This window comes from Myotis brandtii, unplaced genomic scaffold (genome assembly GCF_000412655.1).
Source record: "Myotis brandtii unplaced genomic scaffold, ASM41265v1 scaffold240, whole genome shotgun sequence".
In the NCBI taxonomy this organism is placed as follows: domain Eukaryota; kingdom Metazoa; phylum Chordata; class Mammalia; order Chiroptera; family Vespertilionidae; genus Myotis; species Myotis brandtii.
Genome location: NW_005359064.1, coordinates 4,748,532 through 4,764,939, shown reverse-complemented (window position 1 = coordinate 4,764,939; position 16,408 = coordinate 4,748,532). Strand labels below are relative to the sequence as shown.

General features: G+C 44.0%; 2 protein-coding genes across 3 annotated transcripts in view; one reads left to right on the top strand and one right to left on the bottom strand.

Annotated features, from left to right (window-relative positions):
- TXNRD3 (thioredoxin reductase 3) overlaps positions 1-11,785 on the top strand; it is a 36,369-nt gene extending 24,584 nt beyond the window's left edge. For both annotated transcript variants that reach the window (XM_005866941.2, XM_014540297.1), the window contains 4 exons: positions 4,028-4,135; positions 6,607-6,702; positions 8,929-9,063; positions 9,266-11,785. In XM_005866941.2, the coding sequence (XP_005867003.1) occupies positions 4,028-4,135; positions 6,607-6,702; positions 8,929-9,063; positions 9,266-9,328 (402 nt within the window). In that variant the 3' untranslated portion in view covers positions 9,329-11,785. The remainder of the gene's footprint in view (positions 1-4,027; positions 4,136-6,606; positions 6,703-8,928; positions 9,064-9,265) is intronic.
- A 4,489-nt stretch (positions 11,786-16,274) lies between these two features.
- CHST13 (carbohydrate (chondroitin 4) sulfotransferase 13) overlaps positions 16,275-16,408 on the bottom strand; it is a 13,509-nt gene continuing 13,375 nt past the window's right edge. The window contains exon 5 of the mRNA XM_005866969.2: positions 16,275-16,386. Within this exon, the coding sequence (XP_005867031.2) occupies positions 16,275-16,386 (112 nt within the window). The remainder of the gene's footprint in view (positions 16,387-16,408) is intronic.

Sequence of the window (16,408 nt, the reverse complement as noted above, 5' to 3'; positions counted from 1 at the left end):
TATGGCTGATCCTCAGTCCTGCCCTAAGAGGCCCCGGGTCTCAGTGTCCCATGGTAATCACTGCAAGCACCTCTGAGAGAAAGCTGCCCTCGAGTTCCGCTCGATGCCAGACAGTCCAGTTTCTCCCCGTATGAGTCTGGGTCGCCAGAGACTCGCCCGGAACTGGAGTTCAGAGCGGGATCATGTGTCCCCCTCCTGATTGAAAAAGACAACCACGTCCTCAGTTGCTAGCCCTTTCTGCGTGCGCCTCCGTACCTCTACACTTTACTTCCGCACCTCCTCTGAGTCTCAGTGTGCTTTTCTCTTTCCTTCTAGTTGTAGAATTTCCACTCAGCCAGCCTTCCTATGGTTCTGGATGATGTCCGTTTTGTCTTTTAGTTGTATTTTTGAAGTGGTTGTGCAAGGCAGCAATTTCAGGTGTTTACCTATGCCGCCATCTTAGTTTCTCTCCTCACTTAAATTTTCCCTTTCATAGTCTTTGATCAAAGATTTGGGATGGGCTTTAAGGATGAGCTATTTATTTATTTATTTATTTATTTATTATACATTTTCATTGATTTCAGAGAGGAATGGAGAAGGGAGAGAGAGATAGACACATCAATGATGAGAGAATCATTGATCGGCTGCCTCCTGCACGCCCCCTACTGGGGATCGAGCCCGCAACCCAGGCATGTGGGAATCGAACCCGGAACCCTTCAGGCCACAGGCCGATGCTCTATCCACTGAACCAAGCCAGCTAGGGCTAGGGTGAGCAATTTAAAACTGAGGAAGCAAAGGCCTCTTGTGGTAAGTAGAAAAGCCCAGAGCTCTGCAATGCTTGGTTTTTTATAGGACTATGAGCAGTTTCTCAGGAGTTCCCAGCTGGGGTGGGTCATGTTCTGCTCCATCAGGAGCACTGTGGATGTGCGGAGCTGTTGGTGGATGAAGAATGAATGGGGAAGTGGTATGACTGGGCATCAGGAATGCTAACCATTCTGTCACTCATGTAGGCAGAGCGATTGGTGATAGAGGAGTACAGTTGGAAATGAGGCTGGAAAATTGATTTGGTGCCAGAACATCAGAACTCTGTGATGCCACAGTAAAGAATCAGTAGAGCCGCCCTAGCTGGTTTGGCTCAGTGGATAGAGCGTCGGCCTGCGAACTGAAAGGTCCCAGGTTCGATTCCGGGCAAGGGAACATGCTCAGCTTGTGGGCTCGATCCCCAGTGGGGGACTTGCAGGAGGCAGCCGATCCATGATTCTCTCTCATCATGGATGTTTCTATCCCTCTCTCCCTCTACCTTCCTCTCTGAAATCAATAAAAATATATTAAAAAAAAAAAAAAGAATCAGGGCCTTCTGTAGGCAGTGGCAGCTGTTGAAGATCTTAATTTTATTTATCCCCAACTTTTCACTTAGTAAGATGTCAAACCACAGAAAGAATAGTAACAGTCACCCATATTACCCTTTCATTTAGATTTTCCAGTTATTAATGTTTTGCCATTTTTGTTCTCTCCTTTTCTGAAGGTGTGTGTGTGTGTGTGTGTGTGTGTGTGTGTGTACACACATAATGCATGTACATTTTTTTTCTGCTGAGCTATTTGAAATAAGTGGCAGATATCAGTGATGTTTTGCTTCTAAATACTTCAGGATGTACAACAAGAATATTCACTTCCATAACCACAATTTCATTTCTGTAGCTGAGAATTCAACAATGCACTAATATTCACCTTTCCTCAGTTGTCCATTGGTATGTTTGCATGTGTCTTGATTCACACAGTACAGGGCTCTTCTGAGTCCTAAGTCTCTTTTAATCTGCTCCAGCCCTCTGCCTTGATTTACCTGTTTTGTTTGCTTGCTTTACTTTTCATGACTTTGACTTTTGATGAATCCAGGCTACTTTTCTTGTAGAATGTCTCATATTCTGAATTTCTCTGATTGGTTTTGCATGATTAGGTTAAGTTGGAAAGTTTGTTCTTCTTAAGGGATGCTGTGTGCTGCTTATTTTATCACCTCAGGTGCCTTGTAAGGTCGTAAAGGAAGACCTTATACATATGTGGGGACATGGCACTGCTGGCACTAATGGGTGGGGCCAGAAATGCTAAATGTACAAAGAAGTGCCATTGCATTTCAAGATGTATGGAAGCAGAGTAATTGCCTATTGCTTTCAGAAGTTAATCATGGTGCCTGTGGGGTAGAGAGATAAGACAGGTGTGTGTGTGTGTGTGTGTGTGTGTGTGTGTAAAAAGAGAGAAGTTAAAGGTACAGGACTAAAAGGAAGGCTACAGATAGGGTAAGAGGAAGTCCAGCTCAAGTGGAGGAGGTAGTATAAGATGTGGAGAAAGTGTTTCAGATGAAAGGGAGGAAAGTTGAGGAATTACCTGTTGCTTTTTCTCAATTGATATGAAACAGGAGACAGAGGCATCTGTTGAGGATGAGACTTCCACTGTAAGCCATGGGATATGGGATCAGCTGCTGGTCAATAAATGGATTGATGAGCATTTGATGGCCTAAGAGAAGTCAGAAAACCAGGCAGTCCACATGGTTATGTGATTTTCTCTAGCCATGTTGGCAAAAAGAACACAAATGCTTCATGATTCACAGGTTAGCAAACATAAAATGGGACGAGAACATATTTTAAGCTAAAGACTCTAGGCTGATGTATATTGTACACAAATCACCTCATTGAAGCAAGTGTACCTGGTGGTGTTATGATGTGTTTTTCTTTTTGGGTAAAATAGAAGTCACTCAAACTAGGCAAATTGGGGGAGTTTCTTATAAGTTGATGATGAGTAAGTCAAATCGCACAGTGACTTATAACAAGGATTGTGCTAGTGCAGGGCCTCACTGCAGTTGGAGCAGGGCTGAGTATGGGTGTCACAGCTGCTCTGGGGCCCTAGTAATATGAAGGGGCGCTTCACAGGGTGCCCTTCTGTAGTCTCACTTGGCCACAACTCTTTTTTTTTTTTTCTGTCAAACTACCACCTGGAGGATACTCTCTTTGCTCCTAGTCATTTTCCTGCAAAATAAACCACTTGATGCAGTTCGCCTTTTTTTTGCATAGGTTTCTGGCCAGCTTATGGATTACCTTTCTTTGGAGTTATATTTCACCCCGACCTAATAAACTGTAACTTGTTGGCTGGGGTTTGGTTGACATGTAGTGCTCTGGGCAGTGTCACCCCTTGAGGACTATGGATGGGCAGGCGCAGAGACGTTCATCCTGGTTATGCCCTCCTTCCTTTCTCTGTTCCTGCACACTGTTTTCTCGCCACACACAGTCTTAATGATGCTTCTGCCAATGTGTTCTAAATCTCCTCCACACAGTCACAAACACACTGTCTTCTCCAGGCAGGGATGCCACTTACACTCGCGTCCGTTTTCCCACAGACAGATGCCTAAAGCTGCTGGAAGACTGTATGTGGGGTTCATGGCCTGCACTCTTCTTGTGCTGTCCACTTGTGCTGTGTCTTGGTCAGAGAAGGGCTGGGAGGGGCGCCATTGTAACCATGGGACTCGTGCAACCCTGGCCCCTAAGTACACAGGTGCCATCTCCACTTGGTGGTCCGGGGTGTTCACTCGGTCCCACACTATTGAGCAGCTTTTTTGCACATCATGTCAGTGACGCCATTAAATGAAATGGCAAGGGTGGTCTGAGCTTCAGGTGAAATAGTGTCATTCTCTGTCACCTGGTAGAGATGCTCCAGAATTGTGGGGGATGGAATGAAAAAATTGTAGAAAATGTCTGTAGGGGCAACAAAGTGCACTGTCTTCTCCTCTACTGTGGTTTTCAGACCAGAAGTCTGAGGTTGGGGCACTGGGAGAGCCAGTCCTGTTCATTGGTCACTGGCCAGCTTGTGGTCTCTGCCCTGTAGTCAGGGATCACCCCATCTCCTTTAGTGTAACTTAGAATTCCTGATATGGTGATGTGTCAGAACCAGTTACATTGAACTGGACTTACTTAGTTTCCTTTTATAAATGTATGTGATAGAGATTTTTGTTATTTAAAAAAAGTGTCACAAAATAAGAGCGTGTAATTTGTTTATCTTTCAGTGCAATTATATTAATGTTCCAACTACGGTGTTTACTCCTCTGGAATACGGCTGCTGTGGATTATCTGAAGAGAAAGCTATTGAAATACATAAAAAAGAGAATCTAGAAGTAAGATTATGTTTTGTTTACTAAGAATCTCTCTTTTAATCAACTGTCTTCTCAGTCACTTTATTTTGTCATTTTGCAAGTGATTATAATGGCTATACTATAGGAAACCAGCCTATTTTAGAAAAATTAAAAATTAAATAATTTAAACCCTATCTCTCTTGTAAACTAATAATACGGTTGGGGAAAGAGAGATGTTTACTGTATGCATTAGGACTTTTGAATTACAGGTAACAAATATCTACTTGAGTAAGCTTACACAAGGAAGCATAAGTTATTATGAGATTTTTGGGGGAATGTATCAAGGCCTTAGGAAGGGCTAAGAACCAGGAATTGCAAGACCGTCTCACCTCTTTCTTTTACTTGCTTGGGGTTTATGTGTATGTTTGTGTGTGTGCATGTAGTTCATTCCTCTCTTCCTGCAGATAGACTTTATTTGCTCCTAGAATGCACAAAGCAGCCAAACTATAGCCATTCTTTTGCTCCCAAGTTTATCTGATAATTCTGGACATAAGAGGAACTGATCAACTCACTGTTTCTCAGTCTTAATTCAAAATTGGTCCGAGTCGGGTCTGCCATCCAACCACTTCCATTCCAGACTCATGGAGTGTAAACATGGCTCTTGGAACCTACACTACCAGTGGACTCTAGGTGGGAAAGATGGGCAGTTCCCAAGGTTTTCGTTGGCTGTGGGCCATTTAGACTCTGACAAAGATGTCCTCCATACATTTATTTCCACCTCTCCTTCACCACTGCTTCATTTACACACAACAACCTTATAAATATTTTTCTACATTTTGGTGGGTGGCTTGAGTATCTTTTTTCTGCACACTCTCCCAACATAGGAAGTATAGAGAGGAAAAAGAAAAGAGTTGGAGGATTATTACTACTTGAGGTTTTAAGCAAAAGAGTGTTGAAATTTCAGTTCTCTCCCTTAAAGACATTTTAATTTATTACTGGGAATTTCCTTAAACTATAGCACTGATATTTCCTAATTAAATGGCCTAATGGCTTACTGAAACTCTTACTTACACTTCTGGTGTTGGGAAATGTCTGATTAAAACTTTATATTGTTGTATCTTAGGGAATAGGGAGGCCCAAGGAAAGGGAGAGAGATGGGAGAACACCAGTTTGGTGGAGCAGTAAGAACACACACATTTATCAGTTAACTTTGCCATCTTACATGGGTATGGTTCATGGCGCTCCAAAACAATTATAATAGTAACTTTAGAGATCACTGTTTACACATCACCATAACAAACATAATAATAATGAAAAAGTTTGATATATTGCGAGAAATACCAAAATGTAACATAGAGACAAAAAGCAAATGCTATTGGAAAAATGGCACTAATAGACTTGTACTACCCAGGGTTGCCACAAACCTTCAAGTAAAATCATGCAATATCCGCGAGCACAATGAAGGGAAGCACAATAACACCAGGTATGCCTGTGCAGTTGAGCAAAATCATCTCGCTGCTGTTTCTCAGCATCACAAGAGAGTATCTTACCTCTTATTGCTAGCCCAGGGAAAGATCAAACTTCAAATTTTGAAGTACTGTTTCTACTGAAAGCATATCACTTATACACCATTGTAAAGTCAGGAAATCGTAAGTTGAACCATTGTAAGTCAGGGACCATCTGTAGTTTAGAATCCTTTTTTTTTTTCTTTTTTCAATCCTGGTACCAAACATTAATCCATTGCTTTCTATATGGGTAAATTAGGAGGAACAATTCTGGGAAAATGTATAGCTTCCCCAAGCAGGATGGAGGTCACATTGTGTTTTGCTCTGGGTCTTAGATGATTGAGCCAGATTGAGAAGCCTGAGCAGTGTATTCGGGGTGCTAGAGTAAGGGCTTTCAAGTAGCATAGGTAATGTTCTTAATATCTTTTAATGGGGTTGAATTGTTTCTGCTCTTCCTACATTTGGTTTGACAATGAACCTTGTAAGAAGGTTGTAAACTTGTCAAAGACAGGATCTAAGTCTTTATTTATCTTTTCAATCCACACACAGCCTAGTGCATTGCCTTGGATGGCAGTACTCTATAAATGTTTGAGAATTGAATTTAGTTAATAGATTTTTTGGACTAACAGTAGAGCAAAACAAAGATCAACACACTTGTGCAGCTGGCATTTTAGGAGCTCTGGCCTAGGTACTCCAATCAGCTATATAAAGTTGGGATCATAGAACTCTAAATTTTTGAAAGCTGTTATAGAGATTATTATCTATAATAATAAAAGGGTAATATGCTAATTAGACTGGATGTCCTTCTGGATGAAGCTGGGGCCGATGGAAGCCCGGGTCCCAGGTGCCAGAGGGAAGCTGGTGCCTGCAGCCGGGGGAAGGAAGGCCTACTCTTACATGAATTTCGTGCATCTGGCCTCTAGTGTTTATATAATTGAAGAGCATATCAAGGAGTGATTTTTATATATGCTAATCTTGGCCTCTTTCTCTCTCTTTTTTGTCTTCTAGGTATATCATACTTTGTTCTGGCCCCTTGAATGGACAGTAGCCGGCAGAGACAACAATACTTGTTATGCAAAGATAATTTGCAATAAAGTCGATAATGTGCGTAATGTGATTGGAAGCTGAAATGCTATAATTTTAAAATGTAGCTTTTATTCTAGTATGTGGGTTTTTACGATCTCTTTAAAGGTAGTTTTCAGGGAAAGGCATAAATCCTTCAAATTATTACCCAGTTAATGTGTTTGCACTGGTTGAACAAGTGACAGATTGTGATTGAGGCTTACCAATACCTTCTCAAAATAATCATTGAAAGTTGGCTCTTTCTGACCTAACTGAGCAGTTTAGAACCAGATCATCTGTGAAAATTTTGATCATCACCTAACAAAATGTAAGGTATATGTTTGTGTGCATTTTGTAAAGTGAATGTGTGTCACAAAGCCTTTACAAGGAGATGCTTACACAAAGTGAAAACTTTAGTTAATTAACTAATTCCTAATGAAGCAATTCATTAAAGAAGAATCAGTGGAGTGGAGAGCCGGTTGTTGCAGCCTTCTCTGCCTTCCCTGTTATTGAGGTGAATGTGAAACTGACAACAGATGCCTGATTATCGGAGTTTAAAGCACAGTTTATTTAGGACTGGTTGTATAAAGAACACTGAGGGTAGAAAGCAGCATTAGCACTTGGTTCCTCCCTTTTTAAGAATTTATAATTTATCTGGAGAGATCAAACACAAAATTAGATGCATGTGAACAGCAATAGCTGACATAAAGTTTACAGAGTAATCTGAGGTTGCTGTCATGAAGTTGTGGGTGCATTTCCAAAGGGAGCAGGCAGAGACTATGCACTGAGGCCCCCTAAGGTGAGCAGGAATGGGGTTCAATTATTTCTGACCTCTTGACAGAGTTGTTGACTGTGGCTCTCGGGCCTGAGGCAGAATTTCCAGGTCTGTTTACCCCTCTTTTTGACCCCCGTCTCTGTCCTTTGCCACTCCTCTGCTCTCCTTCAGCTGTGCCCACGATCCCTGTTTGCCCCTCCCACACACGTGCTCACTGTCGTCAGGAGAGCATGTTAATTTCTTTTACTACTGTCCATATTTCTGTTTCTAGGGGACCATCCTACTATGAATTTTACTCTAGCTATGTGGTAAAAATTGGGAATTAGGTTTTCACTCTCACAGAATCTGCCTTCATTTTCATTTTTAAATGATGGTGGTGGGTCATCAGATGTTTTTACTCTGTCTGACTTCCTGTCTTTTCCCAGTTTTCTGTGTGTACAATGCACCACCTCAGAGATTCCAATTCAGTCTTCTGTGAGGCCCTGGGAACTCCACTTTTCACCCAGATCCCCTGTGGCCTGTGACTGTCCTTCTAGAAACACTGCTCCTGGAGCTCTCCATTTCAGCACCACCAGTAGATGTGTATGAGTTGGCTGCTTTGAACTATTGTTCTTTCTCTAGAAGAATATGAGGAGGCAAGACTTTGTGCCAGCCTTAAGACCTCTGAAGCTCTTTCTTTCTCTTGTACACTTTTACTATTGAAGATCGAAACAAAGACTAGAGTCTGATGAAAAACATGGACAAAAGGACATCCTAAATGCAGTGTACCTTGGAAATACACTGAATCTTTTTAAAAAAATATTTTTAATGAATTTTTTTTTTAGAGAGAGAGAGATATCCTTTGGCTGCCTCCTGCACAGCCCCTTCCAGGGATCAAGCCTGCAACCCAGGCATGTGCCCTGACTGGGCATCCAACCGGGATGATGCCCAAACAACGGAGCCACACTTGCCAGGGCTACACTGAATCTGCTTTCTGTCTCAGTGGTCTGCTCATCACGCGTGCCTTGCAACTTATAACATGCAGTCCTCGGGAAAAGCCCCCATCCCCACTGCTCCTTGATCTTCCCTTAGTTATTTAAGGAGCCAGGCTACTTGCTTCCTGGACTGGGAATCTCTGCAATGCCAGTGAAACCTACTCTGCCTTAGAATGATTCCAGTGTTGGACTTTAATTCAGATTTGTATGTTGTTATTTAGCACTATCTCAGCATAATTCAGAAATTGCTACCATACATATTAATGAGCTCTTTCATGCAGAGGGTAAATTGCTCGTTTCTAGTAAATTGAGTGGAGATTACTCTGGATGTGCATTTACTGGCTCATTTAACAGATTGTTACAGTGGCTCAGTTTCATGGCAATGTTCTATGCTGAGTTCAACATTGGTTCTTTTTCTGTATAGATGCTGTCAGTTTGAACTATGACCTTGCAGTGATTAGGTTCCTATTCAGATCATTAACCTACTGGGCTTCCCTTTGTTTTGTTTTTCTATTAAAGAATCGGGTGATAGGATTTCATATTCTTGGACCAAATGCCGGTGAGGTTACCCAAGGATTTGCAGCTGCAATGAAATGTGGGCTCACGAAACAGCTACTTGATGGCACTATTGGAATTCACCCCACATGTGGTGAGGTACAGAAACGGGAGGTTTTTTTAAGTTGACTTCAGTTGTTGCAGTTTGAAAACTATTATGAAGCACATTGTCAGAAAGTTTTTGTATTAGTAACTACTTTGCATATTTTAAGGAGAATAGATATATTCAGAATGTGTTTTCATAAAGCAGTACTGAAATATTGTTGGCTAAACACAAATTTGTTTTCTTCCTTTCAAACAGGTATTCACCACTTTGGAGATAACAAAGTCATCGGGACTGGACATCACCCAGAAAGGCTGCTGAGGCTAGGCCTGCTGCTATCTAGTCTCCCCGTCTATTCTCATTCCTTTCAAAGATAAGAACGCTCTCAGACCCAGCGAATCTGTGACCGGGGCACCTGCTCTGTTACAGGGCCCAGTGCAGGGCTTTCTTCACAGCACGTAGATGAGAATATAGACAAGGAGACAGGCAGCAGCAGGCATCTGCTCAGTGGTCTCAGCTGACGGGAGAGGCAGTTGCACTGCTTCCTTGACGTCTTAGCTCGGAACTCATGTGAAGTGAGCTAAGACCAATACTCTTCCAAGTCAGAACTGAGCTTTCTTCTCAAAGACCTTTTAATGACATAACTAATCTAAGTCAACCTTTCTGGTTGAAAGTTTTTATCTTTTTGCTTTGTTGTTTCTAAGAAAATATTTTTTCAGTTATGAAACTATAAAATGGTGATCTTCCATCGTGTGGGCGTGGAATTCTCACGGGGTCACTGGTGAGTGGTGTCTGCGGAAGTGCCCTCAGGTAGCTGGCTGCTTCCCCCTCCCTGGTTCCCTGATGGTAACCACCTGGGAGCCATTCTTCCCTTAGTGTCTCTAGACCGAGCAGAGTATCTCATGACAGAGAGAGAGGCTTGTGATTCTTTTTCATGTTGATCTTAAGAGAAATATTAAAAAGTTTCACTGTATTATTTGAACTTTATTTAAAGCTTTAAAATGATTCCATCTACAATCTGTTTAATTATAGTCAAGTTCAGTAAATGACCAGGTGATATGAGACGATTCCATTTGAATGTATAGACCTGTCAGCATCTGGAAGGCCCTTGCAGTGGAAGGGCCTATCCAAAGTCCTTGAAAAATCTTGTTTTCTTGAGGAACATAGCACACAGCGGCCCAACTCAAGGCTCTTTTAGGTAGCACTTGCCTTAAGATTGGATAATTCTATGGTCGGAATTTCTAAGAACATGTTTTAAGAGAAAAAATTGAAGCCAATAAACAATTAGGGAACTCATTCTGTAGACAGGACATTTTGCTACCCTCCCCAGAGGCAGAGAGTGGAGTGGGAATAAGGACCCAAGATAACTGACATAGGATCCCATGACTGAGTTGCTTTTTCACTGGGTAGAGTAGAATGTAACTGTCAAAAAAGTGAGGCAGGGTGTAGTAATTGCCAGAACTGAGGTAGAAACAGCGTAGTGGGAAACAGGAAGATGTTATGAATTTTCACTGGATGTGAGGCAGGGGTGGGATCACTGAACAGAGTTTACTGGAAGCAGCGATATTAGAACTGAATCGTGAGGGATGAATAGAATTTCAAATACATGGAGAAGGCTCTGAATGACACTTTCAATAAATTCAACTAAAATACTAGATAAAATCATTTTTTAAATGTTGTTCATGTATTTTAGAGCCACATGCACATACACAGCCACGGGTTTCCAGAACCCCAACTGAAATGAAACCAGGAAGCATAGAAGTCTTGAGTTCTGCTTTGCACTGGGCGTAGGATAGTAAACTTAAAGCCCAGGCTTGCCCCAGGTGGACTTTCTAATAAGACCTCTGTGTAAAGCTGGGCTCCCAATGGGCTATAACCCCAGTGGGAGGGTGATTGAAATGCACTTTTCCTCACAGAAGGAAGCAGCAAAGAAATTTGCCTGTCTTCTCACTGGCATGGGTGGGAGAAAATATTCCACCCCAAGAGTCTCTAACCACTGTGCAGGTTACAGACCATTGGAAAGGCTAGTTATCTTCCCTTAGTAAGGAGGAGAGAAGGCTTGGATATAAACCTCTGTAACTGGCTCCCATTCCCTTCTTCCATGCTACCTGTCTCCCCCCTCCCCCCCCCTTACTTTATCTCTTCTCATCCTTATCTTTCCTCCTCTCCTGGAGTAAAGGTGGGCTCTATATAATGGAGAGAGATCCGTTTTTCCTGGAAGATACACCTTGTATGCACCTAATAACAGATGCTTACAGATCTATCTACAAGGAAATGAACATCCTCCATTATAGTAGAGATTTTAACATACCTCACTAATTTATTAGATCAAACAAAAAATACCAGCAAAGATAATTTTGAATAGCACAATTTACAAACTCGGTTTAATGAACTTATGAAGAAGACTGTCTAACATGAATACTTATTCATTTCAAGTGCACATGGAATATTTATGAAATTTGCCATGTACTAGTAGCTCAAAAAATTTCAAAAGACTGGTATCATATAGAGATTTTAGCCATGAGACTAACACTGAGAACCCAGAGACCTTAACATCCATACAGTATTATGGAAAGTGGAGTATGGAGGTATTGTGAGGTGAGTGAGAGGTTAATGGGAGATCAAGCTAGAAAGAGCCAGGGTAGAGCCAGGAACCAGTCACAAGAAGCAGGGAATTATGGGAAGATCCTAAACTTTGAAGAATAGTAGACTTGCGAATGCCTAGCCCCACTACTTACTAGATGCGTGAAAAAATAAATTAACTTTTCCTATTCTTGATTTATTAAGTGTTGACTGTATTGGATGTTTCACAGAGTTATAACAATTGAGTACATTTATAAAGTTTTCAATATATAGCATATTGGTGTAGAGCAGGGGTCCTCAAACTTTTTAAACAGGGGGCCAGTTCACTGTCCCTCAGACCGTTGGAGGGCCGGACTCTGGTGTAGAGTGTCTTAGCTTCCACAGTGATGAGCAGGGGCCTTATTTAAGGAAAGCTCTTATAGACACACAACAGTGTATCCAATAGGTAAGAGACCCATTGACAAATCTGTGCTTTGGCAGCCTCTGAGTTGGGCTCAGATTGGATTCTCCAACTATGGGTAGTCACTTCCTTGTGTGATCCCCTCCTGTAATGGGCCAAGGCTGGTCTGTGTGACACGTAACATACGGCAGAAGAGGTTTGTCACTTCTAAGATTAGGTCATCAAGGACTGCAGCTTAAGTTTTGCTCACTCTCAAGCACTCTCTTGGATCGCTTGTTCTGGGAGAAGGCAGCTGCCATATCATGAAGGCCCAGATGCTGAAGAACTGAAGTCTCCTGCCAACAACAAGAAATTGAGGTCTGTCAGCATCCATGTGAATGAGCTCGGAAGTGAGTATTTCCCCAGGCAAGCCTTCCCCTAGCCAGCAGCTTGACTGCAATCTCCAGAGACAGTGGACCAGAACAATCCAGTTAGGCCACCCCCAGATTCCTGACTATCAGAAACTGGGATAATAAATATTTTTCTAGCCACTACGTTTTGGAGTAATTTGTTACACAGTAATAGATAAGTTCATGGAAAATTAAAATTAGTACAAATGTCATCAGATACCTAAAAGGTCTTAGATTCTTTTCCTAGGGCAGACAAAATAAACCTCACATAGATTTGGGATTTCATCAAAAAGGGTTTGGATCTCAGATTTAGCACTGAATTTTTTTCATACTTGCAGACAAGGAAACCCTATGCAGGGAAGCTTATGGGCCTTAGTGGAGAACCTTCTAAATCCATGGGCTTGGACCTTGGCTGTGGTGGTCCCCTGCTGACCTTCCTTGGAGCACCCCTGATTGTCAAAGCTCCCTTATGGGCCTTAGTGGAGAACCTTCTAAATCCATGGGTTTGGACCTTGGCTGTGTGGTCCCCTGCTGAACTTCCTTGGAGCACCCCTGATTGTCAAAGCTCATGAAAGATTGCTTGGGAAGCCATTCACATGAGCAAGGGAAAGCAATACCTTCATAGTCTCATCTCAAATAGGAGTTAGGGAAGGACACTTAAGAGTATTGGAGGGGAGGGGCTAGGGCTAGTCAAGGGGTGGTTATATGGCAGAGGTAGGTGAGTGGGTCTGGGCAGTAGTTGGTCAGAATTTTTAAACGCTGCTGGAGCAGTGTCAGTGTTCCTTACGATTTGAGACATATGAGACCATATTGAGTTCCTGTTAATGTAGTCTTCTCTTGGGATATACAGGTCTGAATGAGCTAGTGTTAAAATAGCTCAAGCACCCTGGCCGGTTGCTCAGAGGTTAGAGTGTTGGCCCGCAGACTGAAGGGTCACGGGTTTGATTCAGGTCAAGGGCATGTACCTTGGCTGCAGGCTCCTCCCCAGCCTGGGCCCTGGTTAGGGCGCATGCAGGAGGCAACCAATCAATGTGTTTCTCTCTGTCTTTCCCTCTCTCTCCCACTCTCTCTAATAATCGATGGGAAAATATCCTTGGGAGAGAATTAATCAAAAACAAACAAACAAACAAAAAAACAGCTCAAGCTTTGGTAATTTGTGTATGATGAGCTTTAGTACACTTTATAGGTTTTTAGTAATAGTGCAGTTTTTCAAATTGCGGTTTTATTTCCCAATGGAGAACTATCTGACAAGGAGACCTATTAGGACTTTATTGCAAGAGATAATCAAATATTTATTGAGACATATGCTTCCACCCATGCTGGAATAACAAGTATTATACTTAACATTTCTCTCTAAACAAACGAAATGTGGAACTGCTTTCAGGCATGGAACAATAAGACAGCGCAGAACTGGGATTCCTGAGAGAAAGGAAACAAATGAGGTGATTCCCTACAGTTGCCCCAACTTTCTGCATGGAAGTAATTTTCAGACTATAAACTCAAGGGAGAATCCAAACAGAGCTTGACAAACTTGCTAAATTGAGATAGAAATTGGAGTTCGAGGAGGTTGAGGCAGCTGTACATTGTGGGGGAGGCATAGGTGAGATCTATACAGAGAAGAGGTCCAGAAATCTGCACAGGATCCCCTGAGTGCTGAATTCTAAGCCACACATCCTCAGAGTAAAATTCTAGAAAGGCAGAAAATGACAGGGAGTAAAAGCTGAACAATTGCCTTGGCTGCCACCGCCTGTTCAGCCATCCCTGGCTCCTCCCCGCATCCGCTCCTGCTGGCTTAGCTTCTTGGATCACCACCACGCAAGGACAGAGCGGCCAAGTGTAAAGATTACCCACCTGTTCCTGCTGGCCTCGGGAAACAGTTCCGCATATCCCAACCCTTTCAAGGGCCATCTAACTGGTGTGTTGGGGAAAGAGGTGGGACTCCTGCCTTCTCCCACAGTTGGCTGTCTGCAGCTGGGGCCCTGGTCTCATCAGCACCCTGTGAGGAGGCAGGGTCTGGGACCCCCATGCTCCCCAGAGGAGGCAGCCTGGGTCCAGGGCCTCACCAAGCACTGTGAACACAAACCCAAGTGTTGAGGCCCCAAGAGGACTTCAAAGAAGGAAAATGTCAATAATATCGTGTCCCTGCTCCTGCAGTCACAAGCCAGACTCCAGCTTGGGAGGGGTTCTCTCACTGGCCCCAGCTGCTGCCTGGGTGGTCTCCTCCACTGCAAACACAGCTGAGCTTGGGTTTCTGTGTTTAACAATATGCAGTGCGAGTTGACTCTTTAATGGACGCCTGGGCTCCAGATTAGAATTTTGGGCAGGATTCAAGGTCCCAAGATCTGAGTGTGACTGCCTTTCAGGTGGGGAGAGGAGGGAGGGTTGAGTTATCATTTGTTCTTCTCAAAACAAACCCATTACCCAGTCAAAGACTTGGCTCACAATCATAATGTCGGGGGTGGGGGTTGGGGAATGAAGAAATATTGAACAGGACAGAGGGTTTTGTCCACACTGGAGACGTAAACATTTGGAAACTCGTTGCACCTGTGCTGAATATGAAGCTCCCCAAACTCTGAGGGCACATGTGGTTTCAGCACCTACATACCCAGTTCATCACTCCAGCCCAAACATGCCTTACCAGAAAGCATGGGCTTCCTGGGCTGCTGGGATACATCTCTGGATGTTCAAAACCTCCAAGGGCTGTGAAATCCCAAAAGGAGCCTAAGTCTCCTGGGAGCCCGCTGCTGCTCTTCCCCCTAGCTACCACATGATGGCAACAGGGAGCCAGCTCCACCAATGTAGGGACGGACTAGGCAAGGCTTCGCTGCCACAGGGGTTCCAGGCAAGATCTCCGCAGACTCACACAGGTGTGAGGTGGCCCAACGAGCAGGGCTTCACTGGGCTGGTTTGGGCTTTAATCTTTGGCCCAGGCAAAGATCACATTTCTCCCAAGTTGTGACTGTTTTCTCCAACCCTACAATTTAGGATCCCTCCACATGATGCACTCCCTCCATACCCTACTCCCCATGTAGTCCCTCACGCTGTGTACTGCTATGAAGGTAAGCCAGGCTCTCCATCTCTCTCATTCATAACCGCCTGGCATTCTAAGGCCATTTGGCAGCAGTGGAAACTGAGGCTCAGAGACTCAGTGAGATTCCAAGATCAGACAGCCCCACAACGCGGAGCAAATGGCAAAATGAATTGGAAAAACTCTAAACTGTCAGAAAGTAACAAAAGTCATTTATTTCAATAACATGAACTCCCCAGATCACCAAAGTCCTATAAAACTTGCCATCATATTGCACCCTGGACTCTGTGGGCACACAGAGGCAACCTAGCATCTGGCCAGACTAAGACCAAGGGTGGGGCCAGGGCAGGGCCAGCAACAGGAAAGGTGCCCCTGCTCTGTGACAGGCCGCGTGAAGGCGGCTCACAGCTGACTCCTGTGCCCGGCCCGTGGACAAGGATGGCCCCAGCCTGAGTCCTGCAGGGGAGGGCTTCTCTCTTTGGCCAGGGCGGTCCTTGCCAGAGCAGGTGAAGTGGGGAGGGAATTAGGGTGGCACAGGCTGCCTTGAGCCAGCGTTCTGCTCTGTTACACCATGGACAGGTTCAGGGACAGAGCTGACAAAAACAGCCTCTTTGCAACTTAAAACCCTATTATCCAATCCTCACCCACGCCAGCTAGAGCAGTTACTAACTGAAGCAACATCAAGCGACAGGCACGACAGGGGACAGGCACACAGTTATACAGCAGCTGAGGTGGGCTGCACCCGAAACCGCCCCGGTGTGATGTCGGCCCAGTGCAGTGGTTGTCAAAAACTCCCTTTCTCGGGGTCCCCCACCCCTGGCCTCGGAGCCTCTGCAGTGCACGAGGCCCTGTGGGGAGCACCGCAGGCTAGTGCAGCCGCAGGTAGGAGGGGGCGGAGTAGTTGAAGAGCAGGAAGTCCATCTTGTAGAGGTCAAAGAGGCGCCGCTGATAGAAGGGGCTGATGTCCTGAAAGAGGCGCCTGGCCTGGTCCTGGGCCGCGG